The following is a 17,929-nucleotide window of genomic DNA, read 5'->3' on the forward strand; positions in this document are numbered from 1 at the left end:
AAGTTATTTATTTTAATATTTTATAATATTAAATTATTTTGAATTTATAAATTTAAATAATATTATTATAAAAAATAATAATTATATTAATTTTAATTACTTAATTAATTAATTAGGTGGGACCATAATAGGGATTAAAGTTAGTTCCTTCTAATGGAGAAGAGAGAGATTCTTTGAGTTCCTATTTATTGGTTATGACGCAAAATCTGATGTGGAGTCACTTTTTATGACAGGTGGACCATAAATAGGGACTGAAATGAGTTCCCTACTGGAGATGGTCTAACCCTAGAACTATAGATTTATTTAAAGAAATTCCGATAATTATATTTTGATTGGTATGCACTATTTTTCTTATCTTTTTTTCTTTGTTATTTTTTCGGTACCCTCAACCTAGCTGATCAAGAACTAATTCGTCATGGATTGAAGTTTTATTTAAGAGTTTGTTACTAATCAATAGGTTGCTATATGTGCAAGACAGGATTTGAACTCCCGACACTTACTTAAAGTTAAGTACGATTTTGGTCTCTAAGATATAAGCCGAAAATTTTGTTCGTCCCCAACTTTTTTTTTGCATACAAAATCGTCTCTAAGGTTTAGCTTGATTTTAAAATCGTCTTTACCTTAAGAACCAAAATCGTACGGAGGTGACAGCGAAAATAGAGATAGAGGTGGATTGTGGACAACTTCCCTTCTCCCTTTGAAGGAGCAGAAGCACTATCTTTCTCTTTTTTTTTTCTTTTTTTTTATTTTATAATTTTTTTGTTATGGGTAATTTGGTTCAAAATTTTAAGATTTAAATAAAAAGGACAATTTTAAAACTTGGTTTTAAACCTTCAAGACGATTTTGTATGTAAAAAAAGGTTGGGGACAAAAAAAAAATTTGACCTATACATTAGAGACCAAAATCGTACTTAACCCACTTACTTAACTGATGTAGTGAACTAACAACTAAACCAATCCAAGTTGATTTTCTTTATTTATATCCATGAAGAAGAAACAAATATAAATGTGGGACTAATTAGTATTTGAAGGAAAAAAAGTACCAATGAAGTCCTCCAAGATAGTAAATGGTGGACATGTATGTCCTTCTATTAATGAATAATGTGAAACGGAACGAAATTGTCTATATATTTCGTTATTTACAGTGGTGCTTATCTCGTTACTGTCACATGAGTAGGAAAACAATGTAGTTTTAGACAGTAAAGCATTTATTATCTTTTGAATTTTCATATATCTTTTATCAATTGCTCTCTATTTATCATAAATTCTATCAAAACAAGTGAAATTTTGCTCTAAAAATTGTTATCTACATGACTATCTTTTATAGATAGACACGTCAGAGTAATTAACAGTACATATAACTATTACCGTTAGGTTTTAATTGATGAATTGATAGAAAGATATCATGTGTCTATCATTTACTATCTTAGAGGACTAAATTGGTACTTTATTTTCTTTAGAGATTATTTAATCCTTTTACTATTTATCTTTTTTATAAAAAACGTGAGACTTAATACAAGTACTAATTGGTTGGATTATTTATTTATTTTATGTTTTTTACGGTGAATTAACAGGGAGCTAACATCTAAAGAAGTAAAGAATCTAATTACAAGCAAAACGCGATAATGATGTTCATTTTTTAATTCTCCACCTTTCTCATAAGAATATCCTAAAAATATAAATCTGGCTTTAGAGTTAAAATTTTTATACACTAGATAATTTATATATTTATTGCCTTCTCTATAAAGATTTATAAAATAAATTTTTCATTTTTTTCCTTCTGCTGGTGTATATTTCTAATGAGAGTATTGGGATGATTAGTCAAATTTTTGTTCCCATTCAAATTGGCGATCACTTCTCCGGAGTCAGAGTCACACTCAACAATTATTTTTTTAGTCCCAATGTCTAGACTATTTTGAGTTCCTGATCAATTTCTCATAGTTCTATCCTGGATGTTGAGCAATTTTAATATAATAAAAAAAATTTCTATTCATCTGCCTTTATTATTGCTGATGAATCTTCCGCACCCACTTTTTTTTATTCATTGTGCCTTGAGTCGCCAGTGTTTAGAGTTACCCAATTAAGAGGAGGATTTCACTTGATGTGTTTTTTCTCTTTTTGTCTGAAAATGCTTTGCTTTCTTCTCGTTCCAAAGGCGTCATTTATCTCCTTCACTCTTTTCAGAATCTTTCAGTGAGGTTGATGCAGTCTTTCATAGCCTTGTTCATGTAATTCCTATTCTTCCAATTTAGGGACGGCAATGGGGTAGCGCGATGGCGAGGGATGTCTCCCTACTCCCCGTCTCCAGACCCAGATATGCTCTCCATCCCTGCTCCTGATCCCACTGTGGAGAATATTAGCCCCCATTCCTATTTCCCGCAATCCCTGCATTCTCCGCGGAGTTCCATTCCCCATCTTCTATATTGATAATTTATATGAAAATTTTAATGAAAAACTTATATTGATAATTTATATTAGTACAACATACAGAGAGGTCCAGATGAAGTGTGGGACATACAGTAGAGAGGAGGGGCACATATAAGAATCGACGCAACAACAAAGAGGAAAATGGACGACGCTGCGAGTAGAGAGAGTGGTGACGGCGCGAGTGAGAAGGGAGAGTGGTGAGAAATAATGGTGCAGTGAGAGAGAGGGGTGACGGCTCAGTTGAGAAGGGAGAATGGAGAGGGATGAGGGCGCGGTGAGAGAAAGGAAAGTGGCATTGGGGTCTTGGGGAGAGTGGCTGCTGTAAGTGATTGAGTTTGATGAAAAAGGGAATATGCAAATGGAGATTAGAGTTAGGGTTCGTCTCTAAATCTTTAAATATATGGCATGTGAAATTGATTAAAAAACTTATAAAAAAAATTAAACTATTAAAAGTAATTAAGTAGATTTATAAAATTTGAGAAAAACGGGGACGGGACGGAAAATTTTCGCTCGGGTCATGCACCTGTCTCGAAAAAATTTTACCTCCCGTCTCCGTTTTTGAAGAAAATTTTTTCCATCTTCAAATTTCCATTTGAGACGATTTCTGCGAGAATCCTAATGCATCGGAAAGTTTTGCCATCCCTACAATTCCACATCTTCCTAGCTTCCTTCTCTGTTTAGTTGTTCCTTTAAGTTCATCTCGACCGATGGTTCAAAATTGGCTTCAAAGAAACGCTGGATACATCTTGGGTTATTTAATTGTTATGCCTTGTATAAGAAAGTTTCTTGGTAAATATCCTGTCTACCAAAAAGGGAACTTCGAGAATTAGTTGTTGGTCCTAAACTAATAAATATCGAAGGTATTTTTTGGGGCATGATCCAATGTTTAAACTTCATATTTATCCAAAATAAAATTCATAAAAACCAACAAAATATATATATAGAGAATGAACGGCCCAACATGGTTCCCAATAGTTCATTTTGGTCTGGTAGTAGTTTTTCAAAACCTGAAAGATCAAAATACTCACAAAAATGCCTTTTGTCAACTCTTGGACCAAAGACACCAACAAATAAAAAGAGAAATGAAGCTTCAATTTGCAATTTGTACGATTTGCAATTTGCAATTTCCAAACACATGACTGTCAAAAACTATTTTTTTTTCCAAACACATGTATTGCGTGATAATCTTGTACAGTAAATATGGATGACTTTTTAAATTGAACACATAAGACAAAGATAGGGGAAAAGCAGGTGGAATTGTTAAATAATTAAATAAATAAATAAGAGCGAGCCAAAAAAGACAGCAAGGCCCTAGGGGCTCTGCTGGAAAGGCTGCATTAGGAATCACACTCATCCCATCCCATCAATTTACAACAATTAAATAAATAAAGAAAAGTCATAGTTAGTTATTGGTGCTGTCCCACACATAAAGTAACAAAATCATTGCAAGTTAATCCAAGATACATGTTAGCTTAAGCTTAAATTTTGAGTTACAATTTGGAATAATTTATATTTTCCAAATGGTGTTACTTACTTGTCTTGTCACAAATAATCATTTTCGTATACTATATAATTAATAAGATGTATTAATGGAGCATAATTAATAATATCAAAACGTGACATCATCATATTTGTGGAATAATTACTAATATCATGTGTAAAGAAAATAAAGACTAACTAGTAACTACTATAATATCCTCCTTCAACTTCTTAAAAATTTACATCGGTTGACCGGTTGGTATGACAAAATCTCTTCGCATGAGAAAAACAATTTAGGATTTGAATTTTGGGATTTGATCTCTACGTACGTAATTTTGAAATTTTGGGCCAAACATAGAAAATACAACATAGTCTTCTACAATTTAATTTACGTAGTATAAGTCCAGGCAAAATATTCAAGCTCATATCTACTTATCTAGATAAGTCACACCTAATGAATTATAATAAATAAATAAATAAAATAATAATTTACAGTTTATTATTTCAGCATTATATTTATTATTATTATTATTCAATTCAACTAGCCGCCAAGGACTTTGAAAGTTCACATGCATGAACATAAAATGTACTTACATTATTCAACAAATGTCTGCTACTGTACTCAAAATATCAAAGGCAAAACACATGGCTGCTATGAACAACTTACACATAAAATTTTAATGTGAAAAAAAGAGGCTGGGTTAGGCACATTTGTGACTATGATCAGTCTGAAAAAATTCTACTAACAATTTTTTTTTCTATAATAAGAAAGTACCATATCACAATATGACATTGTTGTTGATTATTAATTTGTTAACAAACTTAGTCAAAGTTATCTCAAGTTTCAAACTGCTTTCCCATTGAAAGATGTACATACACTATATTATGTTGTTTCCTCCATGTTTTCATATAATTGTCTTCATTATGTAAAATCCTCATGACTTCATCACTCTCATCAGCAGTGAAAAGAAAATATTAAAGTGCCTTTGATTCTTTGGTTGATACGAATTATATGATCATATAAACTTGCCATCTTCCTCGTAATAAAGTGCTTAATAATTACTTTCATATATATATATATATATATATATAGTCTTTGCTTTTGCGGGGGACACAAGAAAACTATATTAGAGATTTAATTAAATTAGCTTTACGGAAAAGAAAAGAAACGTAGAAAAGAGAAGTCTGTTTTTTTTCTTCTAAAACTATTTATATCCATTTATTTTATTTATAATAATAATAATTTATGCAAATTACAAACAAAAATTCACTATGAAAATATTTGTAGTACACAATTAAAGGTACCAGACAATAATTATTTTATAACGAATCATTTATCATTTATCAAAAGTTCAAAACTAAATATTAGTTTCCTATTATTACCCTTAAGTCAAGGATAATGACCTGGCATTATAATAAGAATTAACAAAGCTTTTACGTAGAATAAAACAATGTACACATGGGACTTTCTCTCTGCTATGGTCAATGAAGGAAGGAGTGAAATAATGATCATCAACAAGTAACTGTTTAGAGAGAGAGAGAGAGAGAAATTCACAAATTAAAATATTAAGCAACAACCCCCTCTTGTTATTATTATTAGTTTTCTTTTGTGTTTCAAAACAAAACATTTCTCTCCATTTTCCATTGAATGAAATGAACCTTTGACAATTATAAGACCAAAAAACTGGTTTGTTACTTTGTTTTCCAATAAAGGGGGTCACTCCTTAGGTGGCTGCTAAATCCTAAAAGATCTTCATGTGTTCTTTTCCCTGTGTTTTAAAGGATCTTTAACACCACTTCTTCTTTTGCCACAATCATTGTCCCAATTGTGACATCATACCTGTAAGGTGTTTGATGTTTTGACAGCTTCAAGTAGCTGCTTCAAGCTGAGTTTTCGATCAGTTTTTTTCTTCTTCCAGTAATGGAGTTAACTCCAAGGAGTTTAACTCCAATGAGTTTGACTCCAAGGAGTTTAACACCAATGAATTTGACACCAAGGGGAAGAACACAAGGGCATGTGTTGAACTATGACAGAGATGCAGATTCATTTGTGGAGGAAGATAAGGAGCTTCAGTCAAAGTGGGCTGCAATTGAGAAATTGCCAACTTTCAAAAGGATTAAAACTTCTTTTGTTGATGTTAGTCAGGAGAGTGTGGTTCTAGGAGCAAGAAGCAGCAGCAGAAGAGAAGTAGATGTTACAAAGCTTGGAGCGGTCGAAAAGCGTCTTTTCATTGACAGGCTCATCAAGCATATTGAGAATGACAACCTTCAATTGCTCCAGAAGCTTAGGGAAAGAATGGAAAGGTACTTGTTAATTACTAGCTACCCTTGATCACTACTTCATCGTGCTGCCAATAGAAATTCTTTGTGTTAGATCAACTGAACTTGTTTTGAACCAATTCTAAGTTTGTATTAGCCTTTGACTCCCCCTTCCTTCTCTCTTCAGTTCCATGGATTAAGCCTTGCTTTCTCTAGTAATTTTGAAAGGCTTTTTAATTTTGTCTTTCAATTCTGGGAATTTCTCACTTGATTATAGACACATGTGGCTCCATTTGGTAGTTGTCTCAGCATAGAAATATAGAGATATCAAAAGAAACAAATCTATTCCGGGAAAACGGAGATAGGGATTGAGACGTAACTTTTTTATCTTATTTTTGTCTCAATGTCTTTGTATTTCTATTCTGAAACACTTACCAAATATAGTTCTAGTTGTACTTGTAGAAAATTTGTTTCACTCAGTTAGAGAATGGACTGGGCAAGAAGGGTGCCAGCTAATGTTGGTAACTCGGTATATATGAATCTCAAGAATTGACAAATGGTTGTTTTTCAGAGTCAATGTGAAGTTACCAAGTGTGGAGGTTAAGTACACGAACCTAAGTGTTGAAGCAGAATGTGAGGTTGTTCAAGGGAAGCCACTCCCTACTTTATGGAACTCCTTGTCTAGCCAACTCTCAGTAAGTGTGCTTTCTCTGGCTTAAACCTAAACAGGCTACTATCATGCATAACTGAGTAGTACAAAGCATTTCATGAGATACAGATTGAAAAGAAGCAAAAATTGTACAGACATATTTACATTTGTTCATGCAAAAATGGGCTAAAATTATTTCTGGAACAGGGTTTTGTGAAGACTATATCATGCACTACTCAAGGAGCCAATATAAGCATTCTGAATGATGTTAGTGGCATCATAAAGCCATCAAGGTAGGTGAATATGCTGTATTTGTACTTCACTTTAACGCTCAAGATGAAGCTTTTCAGCTACGTACTGATATATGCACAAGAATGTATGCAGAACATCAAAATCCCTTCTTTAAACTTATATAGGTGGTACAAATGAAAACTAAGAAGTACCAATTTGAAGTGCAACTTACAATAAAAGGGATCGAAGGCTGATATAACAAAGATGGTTTCATGTGCAGGCTCACTCTTCTTCTTGGTCCACCAGGGTGTGGGAAAACGACCTTGTTAATGGCACTGGCTGGGAAACTAGAGCAATCTCTCAAGGTCAGTATTTTTAAGACAGTAGAGAAATTATGGGCTAAAGTCATTGAACTCAACTAACCTTTTGCCTGAGTTTCCATTATTATAGAAATTATGTTTCAGAATTTGAAATATCCAAGAATGTGACTAGAAGCACAACCATGCTTTTTCTTCATCATTGATACTATTATTTAAAGTCCTTTAGAAACCAACTTAAGGCATTGAGTTGCACTAAACTGCAATCTCAATTCACATCCTACTGCTTTTACTTACATTCAGGTTTCTGGAGAAATATCTTACAATGGTCAGAATCTAGATGAATTTGTACCTCGAAAAACATCAGCTTACATAAGCCAGTATGACCTGCACATTCCTGAGATGACAGTGAGAGAAACAATCGACTTTTCAGCACGCTGTCAAGGAGTTGGAAGCAGGGCTGGTAAGGTTCTTAAATAGACCAATTATCCATGAAATGTAACTAATACAATACGAGAGGCATTCATGTATGTCCTTGGCATTGCAGACATGGTAGCTGAAATCACCAGGAGGGAAAAGGAAGAAGGAATCATCCCTGATCCTGATATCGATACCTATATGAAGGTAATTGTAGTCAGAAAAACTTCTATATGTCATAATTAAGAAGCAATCAGTTGATAAAGGAAATAACAACGTTTTTGCAGGCAATTTCAGTTGAAGGACAAAGTGAAAATCTTCAGACAGAATATGTTTTGAAGGTACATCCATTTCCAGCAGGGCTAAGTTAGATTACACAGTTATTGAATGGCTCGATTAAGATGTTTCTTCTGTTTTTGACCTCCTAGATTCTGGGACTGGATATCTGTGCGGACGTACTAGTTGGTGATGCATTAGAGAGAGGAATTTCAGGTGGACAGAAGAAAAGGCTAACTACAGGTATCTACAAAAAGAATGTGTTTTTCTTTTCATATATGGAATTCAACAAATCAAGAACTCAATGTTCTCCTCATTCATTCTTTTTTCCCCTCAATGCATTCATGTTAAGATCTATTCCAAATCATATGGCAGGAGAGATGATTGTTGGTCCAATCAAAACTCTTTTCATGGATGAAATATCAACTGGCTTGGACAGCTCAACAACTTTCCAAATAGTTACTTGTCTCCAGCAGTTGGTGCACCTCACTGATGCAACTGCAGTGCTTTCACTCCTTCAACCAGCACCTGAAACCTTTGAATTATTCGATGATCTCATATTGATGGCAGAGGGGAAGATAGTATACCACGGCCCACGCAGTCAAGCACTCCAGTTTTTCAAGGATTGTGGTTTCTGGTGCCCAGAAAGAAAAGGGGTTGCAGACTTTCTTCAAGAGGTGAGATAACAAATCCCAACTTTCCTTTAGTCTTAGTCATTGGTAGCATTGATCCCAAGCTCAAGGCAATTTTCTTGCTTGTCTAATTCTGCTTCTTATTCTCAAAACTCACTTAGTTGAACTCTGTACAGGTAATATCCAAGAAGGATCAAAGGCAATATTGGTACCGCACGGATATTCCTTACAGTTATGTCTCAGTGGATCAGTTCTCCGAAATCTTCAAAAGCAGTTACTGGGGACGGATGCTAGGTGATGAGCTTGCACATCCATTTGATAAATCTCAATCTCATAAAAATTCTTTATCACATAGCGTGTACTCCTTGGGAAAGTGGGAAATCTTTAAAGCTTGTATGAGGAGAGAACTTCTTCTCATGAACCGGAACTCATTTATCTATGTATTCAAAACTGCCCAGGTCATTGCCCTGAATCTAGTGCAACTCTGTTAATCTTAGTGGTACTTGAAACACTTAACTAATTTAGCCTTATTGTTTCTCTTTTTTGTTCTGCAGCTTACAATCACCGCAATCATCACAATGACGGTGTTCTTACGGACTCAACATGGCGTGGACTTGATAAGTTCAAACTATTTATTGGGATCATTGTACTATACACTCGTCCGCCTCATGACTAATGGAGTTGCTGAGCTGATCATGACCATTACTAGGCTTCCTGTTGTTTATAAGCAGACAGCATTCTATCTTTATCCGGCATGGGCTTATTGTCTTCCAGCTTCCCTTATAAAGATTCCATTTTCGTTTCTTGATGCCATTGTTTGGACATCAGTGACATATTATGTTATTGGCTACAGCCCTGAAATAACAAGGTAAGCAATTTTGTTAATCACATGCTCAAATTGGCAGCTTTTCTGTTTACTTATTTTTAGTTTAGTACTTTCATTTTCTGTTTGTTTTGTAAGCTTTTCTGACCTTTCATTTCTTGTCAACTTCTTAGGTTTCTCCGCCAGTTTATTTTGCTTGTTGCTCTTCATATGTCATCAACCTCCATGTGCCGTTTCCTTGCTGGAGTTTTCAAAACTGATGTTGCAGCCACAACTGTTGGCTCCTTGGTTTTAGTACTGATGTTCTTGTTTGGAGGCTTTATTCTTCCTCGACGTAAGCCATTCTATAGTTTCAGTTATAAGACGTACTATTTTGATTAGACAGTTTTTAATTTTCATTCATTCACTGCAGCATCATTACCATGGTGGTTGAGATGGGGATTTTGGCTTTCTCCCATGACATATGGGGAAATAGGAATAACACTAAATGAATTTCTCGCTCCTCGCTGGCAGGTAACTAAGATAATCAATATAATTGTGTTCATGATTGGTCACTTAGTCATGAAGAATATAAATATAAATGAATTATTAATTTTCTATTTTTCATTGGCAGATCAAAGATGGAAACACCACCGTGGGAAGGAGGGTTCTAAGTGATCGTGGTTTAGACTTTGAGAGCAACTTCTACTGGATATCAATTGGAGCCTTGCTTGGTTTCGCAGTAGTTTTTGATTTTGGATTTATCCTAGCATTAACTTACTTAAAACGTAAGTAACATAAAAATCAAACAATCATTTTATTTTTCTCAATTAACTGATTTGATGGAAATGTATTCAGAGCCTAAGGCATCTCGAGCCTTAGTTTCAAAAAAGAAGGTATCTCAACTAAATGGAGAAGAAAATTGCAATAGCGTGGAGCTCAAAAATAAATCAGTTGCAGTTGATATTGGCAGCACATCAAATGAAACTCAAAGCACAGGTGAACAAAGTTACTAAATTATAAATGATCTCAACATGATTTCTTACATTCAAACAAATAGCATGTGATTTTGGAACCTTTTGCATGGTTGGTCAATGCATACAGGGAAAATGGTCCTGCCCTTTCAGCCTCTGACAATAGCATTTAAGGATGTCCAGTATTTTGTTGAAACCCCACCGGTAATTAGCACGACTATTTATGTTATGGTCATGACTATGTACATTGTTTACAAGGTTGTAAATTAATAATGTTAAGTTTGTCCTTCTGAGCAGGAGATGAAAAAGCATGGGTCAAATGAGAAAAGACTACAATTGCTCTGTGATATCACCGGGGCCTTTAGGCCAGGAGTTCTCACTGCACTAATGGGAGTAAGTGGAGCAGGGAAGACAACTCTCATGGATGTCCTTTCAGGAAGGAAAACTGGAGGTATCATTGAAGGAGATATCAGAATTGGAGGATACCCCAAAGTGCAGAAGACATTTGCGCGAGTTTCAGGTTATTGTGAGCAGAATGACATACATTCTCCATATATAACAGTTGAAGAATCTGTCACATACTCGGCTTGGTTGCGGTTGCCGATGGAGATTGATACAGCAACAAAAGGGGTATCACATCCTTATCACTTGCACCATGTTTGTAGTTCTCGGTTAACATATACACTCTTTAACTTTTCTGTGTGTATCCATGGAGCAGAAATTTGTTGAAGAAGTGCTTGAAACAATTGAACTTGATGACATAAAAGACAGTTTAGTTGGCATTCCTGGCCAAAGTGGCTTGTCAACTGAACAACGCAAAAGATTAACCATTGCAGTGGAGCTTGTTTCCAATCCATCAATAATCTTTATGGATGAACCAACCTCAGGCTTGGATGCCCGAGCAGCCGCAGTGGTTATGCGTGCAGTGAAGAATGTTGTTGGCACTGGCAGGACAACGGTTTGCACCATTCACCAACCAAGCATTGACATATTTGAGACTTTTGATGAGGTACTTAAAAGTGCTTTCTGTTGTCAATATTTGAGCATTTACAGCTACTGACATATCTAAAATGTCACCATCTTAATGTACAAAATACTACTACTCCTATGTAATATTATATTTGAGACTTGAAATGAGCCTTTTCTTTATGCAGTTGATTCTAATGAAAGCTGGAGGACGGATTATTTATAGCGGAATGCTGGGCCATCATTCAAATAAACTGATTGAATATTTTCAGGTACACTAAAACAATCAGCAAAGTACTTGGCATATTTTTTCAGTTTTCTTATTTTTTACAAAGATGTAGTAATGGTTATATTGGCATTCAAGAAGTGTAATATATTATGATGATAAGTATGATTAAAAGGTAATGATGATGATTGTATATGCCGATAAAGTTTGATAGATTTTATTTTTGAACTTAGTTGAAGTGCTATTTAGCATTACACCATACACATCTTTTCATTTCTGAAAAACGGAGAATGAAAAAAGAAGGAATGAAACTGGTCATGATCCAAATATTTGAAACTGCTCTTGAAGGAGTGTATACCTTTGTCTCAAACTGCTTTTCACTGTCCACAGAATATACCTGGGGTGCCAAAGATAAAAGACAACTATAATCCTGCAACCTGGATGTTGGAAGCTACCTCTGCATCTATCGAACAAGAACTTAAAATTGACTTTGCAACAATCTACAAAGAATCACACCTTTACAGGTGAGTGAGGATCCATTTGATTGTTGTTTGGTTTCAATGAAACATATCAACTTCTGCTTTTCAGGTTCTGTGTGGCCTTACCTTACTAGTTTCAGTTCTAATGAGTAATGGCTATGATCATACACTAATCCCGTGTTTTGAATTGCTATTTGTTTTTTTTTTTACTAGGGAAACTATTCAAATGGTGGAGGAGTTAAGTAAACCAGTGCCAGGTTCAAGCGACTTGCACTTTTCAACTCCTTTCCCACAGAATACCTTGGGGCAGTTCATGGCATGCCTTTGGAAGCAACACTTGTCATATTGGAGAAGTCCTGAGTACAACTTAACACGTTTTATTTTCATGGTTGTTGCAGCAGTAATATTTGGGGCAGTATTTTGGCAGAAAGGGAAAGAAATGTAAGTTCGTTTATCAATATTTGAAACTAGTAGTAGTATATTGTTAAAATTGAGTTCCAATGATGAAACTACTCACATATGCTTCTTCTATGATTACAGAAACAATCAGCAAGACTTGTTCAATATATTTGGATCAATGTATATTGCTGTAATATTCTTGGGCGTAAATTACTGTTCAACAATTCTGCCATATGTGGCAACCGAGCGCTCAGTCTTGTACCGAGAAAAATTTGCTGGAATGTATTCTTCCATAGCTTATTCATTTGCACAGGTTTGCAGTTACCTCAATCAAATTTATGTGGCAGTTATTCAATAGGGAAACCAGTGATGTTATGAACTGAGTTGTATATTCTTTGTTGTAGGTGGCCATTGAAATACCTTATATCTTAGTGCAAGCAATTTTATATGTGGGAATCACATATCCAATGATAGGTTTTGAGTGGTCAGTTGCAAAAGTCTTTTGGTACTTCTACACCACATTTTGCACATTTTTGTACTTTGTATATCTTGGAATGCTGATAATGTCGTTGAGCACAAATCTGGATATAGCTTCTGTATTGTCAACTGCAGTCTACACCATATTCAATCTCTTCTCTGGATTCCTCATGCCAGGACCTGTAAGTCATTTTTAATTTCTCAAAATTTCTTTATCACAGTCTAATTTTTTCCTATCATTTTAAGGGCCTGAAGTTTGGTTGCTCAATAAAATTTGGATCTAGATTTGACATGTGGAGAATAATAATGCTGTATAGACCAATACTTTGATGTTATCATACTTTTTACACTGAAATTATTTCTCACAAAATTCATCATTGTGGAGAAAGTAATACTTCAAAATGCAGGAATTTCACAGTCCATGATGAAAAAGATTTTGTTCTGAGTGACCATAACGTTATTGCTATTACTTTAGAAATGTTTATCCAGGATAATTGCATACGTGATCTTGAAGGATAACAGTGAAAAACAAAATCAGGATTCAATATAAAACAATTTTCTTCATAATTAAGTCTTGAAAACAAATATTTTCCTAACGAATCACCACTTGTTAAACTTCTAACGGATTGATAGTTGTAGCTCAAATAATATCAGTAACTTATGTATTTGATGAGAATATATGACTGACCATAATCAATAACAGTTAGTAAATTCCTATTTGTCTTTGATATGCAGAAAATTCCTAAATGGTGGGTTTGGTGCTACTGGATTTGCCCAACAGCATGGTCCCTGAATGGACTCCTAACATCACAATATGGGGACATGGACAAGGAGATAACCATATTTGGGAAGAAAGAACAAGTTGGTGCATTCCTAAAAGATTACTATGGGTTCAGGCATGACAGATTAAGCCTTGCGGCAGTAGTGCTCATTGCTTTCCCAATTGTTTATGCCTCTCTCTTTGCCTATTGCATAGGCAAAATGAATTTCCAAAAGAGATAGACACATATGACATAACAACACACAGAGCTTGCTTCTTGTGCAGTATGGTGTGGCTACAGATTTTCTTGTATAGGAGTATAGAAATGCATGATTACCTCAATGGGCAATACCTCTCATATATGTTGTTTATTTTGTTCTTTCAAATTTTTTGTACAAGGATAAGATAGTTAAATATATAGTGATAAAGATGATCCAAGATGTACAAGTTGAAAATAGGGCTTATTCCCTAAGAAAGGGTGCATTTGCAAAGAAAATGAAACCTCTGATTTTTGTCCATATGATATTATAAGCTTTTATTTCATTGGAAAGTTCCCGACAATAGACTTCCTCATAAGCTAAAAATAAGTTACATGTTTTCTTTCTCTTTACTAAATTTGGGATATAAAATGATAATTGACATTATAGTTGAAGTACATATTCATATTGTACAGCATCTATAGTTCAACGAAAGTAATTCATAAGCATTCCAAGCACACAACACACAAACATTATTCCATGCCAGAATAAGATGGGAACAGGTCAACAAACAAAGGGAACATCAACATGGTGGTCGCTGCAATAGAGTCCAGGTTGTTGAGTGAATCCCTCTCGCTTGAGCTTCTCTCTAGCCTTCAGAACAAGCTCATGGTTTGTAACTCTACCATCAGTCTCCTCAATTATAGCCTGTACTGCATTGCTAAAAGCTCCATAAGCACTGGCAGAATGTCCAGCAGGACTTGCATCGGCCGAAGTCTGGTCAGTCTGACAGCCGCTCATCAGGATCCCACCATCAGGAAAGCCACGCTTAGTTGATCCGGCGTATGCCTCATGCTTGTTTCCAACAGGTGTCTCCATGGCAGGTTTTGCGTATCCCTCATCATTCTCATCCAGCTTCTGCTTGAGAAACTCTTGGGCAAGACTACCCACCATCCCCAAGAATCCACCCTGTTCTCCACCTCCACCACCTTGTTGGAGTTTGCTGAAGATAACATTCATGAACTTCTTTACTTTAGGGCTAGAGTCTTCCCCAAAAACATCAAAGAGTGTAGGTCTCAGCTTCCCAACATCTATATCATCTTTACCAGTTTTTTGCTTGAGTATATCAATGAGAGTTGAAAGTGGCAGAGACCTGTTCTTTACATAGCCATATTCACCACGCGGAAGTTCAAAATCCCTGTCTTCAGCTTCATCGTCATCCCTGTGTCTACCATGATGCTTCAATGATGAGGGGATATGAATCCCACGAGACTCGATGGCATCTTCCACCTTCCGGTGTAGGAAGCTTGATAATCCAAACCCTGAGCCGGAGCCAGAGCCAGAGCCAGCATCTTCCTCCTTTGTGCTATGCCCTATCTGCTCCTTAGCTTCTTCAACTAGGCCACCACTGTGACAAGAATCTGAGATAATTGTGAGCTTACAACCTCTTGGGATCCCGTCTACAAATTCCCTGAAATCATCATCTGGCAAACACAAAACCAAGCAGTTCATTACTTTCCACAGAAATCACAGCAGCACAATCTAGTTTGGCTAAAGGCCGGAATCTTGTAAAGTAATAGAGTTGGAGAGTAATTATAATTAGATCAATAGCCTATATTGTACATAGATCTTATTAAATAATCCAAGACTAATTACTCTCTTCACTCTATCGCTTTAAAAGTTTCATCACTTTAGTTCATCCAAACTCATCTACTTCTGCTTTTAAATAGAACAAGCAAAAGGAAAAGGAAATCAAATAAATCATATGAAATACTATAACTATCAGCTGGGAATAGCAATAGAATCAGAATCATTTAAAAAATATAAAGTATAAATCACCATTAACGGCAACCAAAATTTGACATCAGACTCCGAAAAGAGCAAAAATGTTGCACTAGTTATACTATAAAGTTAAAGCATCCGAATTTTCTTAGGTATCTTCAGCTTTAATATAAAAACAAGCATATACTGAAAATCATAAAAAAGACACCTTCAACCTCTAAAGCTACCCGATCCGGATCGGATCTATTTATTCGTTATCTCTAAACGATCAACAGCAAAAAGAGTAAAGCAACTTTACGTGAACGAATAATTCGATCAAATAAAGTTGACCGGTGATTTAACTATCAAGAAAAATGAGAATTGCTTCCATGACTCGTTAGTGTATACTCAATTACTCATTAAGATACTCGTAACCGTTGGATCACACTTCATCCACCGGCGATGAGTGGAAAATGAGAAAAACACGAGTCAAAAAACTAAAAAAGAGAGTAAAGAGATAAGGTTAAGAGTTGACCAGTGATGAGGTTCATATCGCAAGGAACAATGCACTCGTCATAGCCAGTGTCATCGTCCTCGCCGGTCTCGGCGGGGAGGCGGGTGCCGTGGCCGCTGTAGTGGACGAACAAGACGTCGCCAGGACGGGCAGATCGGACGAGGCGGGAGAGGGCGGAGCGTATGTTCTTGCCGGTTGGCTGAGTGTAGGAGTCGTCGGTGTCGATGAGGACGGTGATGTCATCCTCCGAGAAACCGTAACGGTCGACGAGGCATTTGTGCATCCGCCAGACGTCGTTGATGCATCCTTTGAGCTCAGCCTTGGTTCCCGGATAGTTGCATCCGATCAGTACCGCCTTTTTCGCCATTGTATCTGACTCACTCTTTCTTTCTCTCTCTCTTTATCAATGATTGTTCTTTCTGTCTTTCTGATAAGACTTTCGATCGATCAACAACGATAACATAACACGATCATTTTTAATATTTTAATAAAAATTATTAAAAATGTAACCTTCCCCCTTTATCAACTGTAGGTAACGGTGAACTCTAAAATTAATTTAAAGTCACCAAAAAAAACTGTAGGTAACGGTGCATAAATAATCAATGTTATTTAAAGCCTAGGGAGACAATGAGTTTATAGAGATAAAATTGAAATTATAATTCGTTATAGTTAATTTAATTAATTTTTAATAATTTTTAATTTTTACTTTAAAAAAAATAAAAATCTGGTTATGGAAGTTACATATTTTTCAATTTTACACGTGTAAAGAATGTGGCAGTTTTTTTTTTCAATCGGAATGGATCTTTTCAATTGTTAAAAAAAATTGAGAGGGTATAAAGTGTTATCTCTAATCTTTTATTGTTCTTTCTCGTATTTATTTTTGGTCTCACTTATAAAATTAATGGTAAAAGATCACACTTTACTCCCTCAATTGTTAAAAAAATTGAGAAGATCCATTTTTTCGGTAGTCTCTTCCACTCTCTCTGACGCTGCGAAAATCACCACCATCCGCCGCCCAGAACGCAACCCGACGCCGCCCAGCTGTCCGAGAACGTCCGACGAAGACACCCCTTTGCATGTTGCGTTCGTCGCGTAGCCCACTAATGCAGCGGTTGTGCAGCCCCTGGCAGCGGGCGAATTTTACCGTCCCAGCGTCTTCATCTGCGATATACAGCGGGTGGGGATATTGTCACGTGTACGGTGATTTGGAGTTCGGTGGGTTTGTCCACTATGGATGTGGTGATATCAAAAAGGGAGTATTTTGTTTTATGGTGATGCGGAGGTTTTCGGCCATCAATTTGGCTTTGTTAGATTTTGCTCCCCTTATGTTTAGTTATTTTAATTTTTAATTGGATGGTTAAAAAAAATCTATAAAAATATGATATGTGTTACGGTGGGTAACCGGAGATTAGTGGGCCGGATGACGTTGGTTGACCCAAACGTGTGAGGGAGGTGGCCAGCTGGTGCACCTGAAACTCGGTGTTCCTCCGTTCGACTTGTGCGTCTGGAAGAATGGGGGGTGGTACCTGCAATGACACTCCAATGCCTAAGTTAGCAAGAGTGTGAGCAAGTTGAGAAAGTATTGGGACTTAGTGATACCTGAGGGATGTCAGGGTATTTATAGTGGTGAACCAATAACCACCGCTGAAGTAGTGCCACCTTTTTAGGTGGATAACCGTTCCCATAT

At 35.9% G+C, this 17,929-nt stretch overlaps 2 protein-coding genes across 3 annotated transcripts; one reads left to right on the forward strand and one right to left on the reverse strand.

The window, feature by feature from the left end:
• The first annotated feature begins 5,359 nt into the window (after positions 1–5,359).
• LOC107635290 (pleiotropic drug resistance protein 3) lies at positions 5,360–14,288 on the forward strand. The gene is made up of 24 exons (XM_088501807.1): positions 5,360–6,210; positions 6,737–6,860; positions 7,022–7,107; positions 7,326–7,410; positions 7,666–7,825; positions 7,910–7,986; positions 8,067–8,120; positions 8,208–8,298; positions 8,431–8,732; positions 8,864–9,145; positions 9,242–9,555; positions 9,684–9,844; positions 9,923–10,023; positions 10,124–10,277; positions 10,348–10,488; positions 10,594–10,667; positions 10,761–11,093; positions 11,182–11,472; positions 11,618–11,701; positions 12,046–12,179; positions 12,348–12,575; positions 12,675–12,846; positions 12,938–13,192; positions 13,746–14,288. Exons 1-24 carry the CDS (start codon positions 5,828–5,830, stop codon positions 14,010–14,012), a joined length of 4,353 nt encoding a protein of 1,450 aa, XP_088357933.1. The 5' UTR covers positions 5,360–5,827; the 3' UTR covers positions 14,013–14,288.
• A 55-nt stretch (positions 14,289–14,343) lies between these two features.
• On the reverse strand, positions 14,344–16,989 carry LOC107635285 (metacaspase-4). Of its 2 annotated transcripts, XM_088501808.1 has the most exons (3): positions 16,819–16,989; positions 16,264–16,768; positions 14,344–15,451 (listed from the first exon to the last, which is right to left on the reverse strand). In XM_088501808.1, exons 2-3 carry the CDS (start codon positions 16,607–16,609, stop codon positions 14,532–14,534), a joined length of 1,266 nt encoding a protein of 421 aa, XP_088357934.1. In that variant the 5' UTR covers positions 16,610–16,768; positions 16,819–16,989; the 3' UTR covers positions 14,344–14,531. The 2 variants fall into 2 exon arrangements, with proteins under 2 accessions (XP_088357934.1, XP_016194205.1); XM_016338719.3 differs by lacking the exon at positions 16,819–16,989 and having other exon boundaries at positions 16,264–16,806.
• Positions 16,990–17,929: the final 940 nt, after the last annotated feature.

Source organism: Arachis ipaensis, chromosome B1 (assembly GCF_059453495.1).
Source record: "Arachis ipaensis isolate K30076 ecotype BB chromosome B1, ASM5945349v1, whole genome shotgun sequence".
NCBI classification, from domain to species: Eukaryota; Viridiplantae; Streptophyta; class Magnoliopsida; order Fabales; family Fabaceae; genus Arachis; species Arachis ipaensis.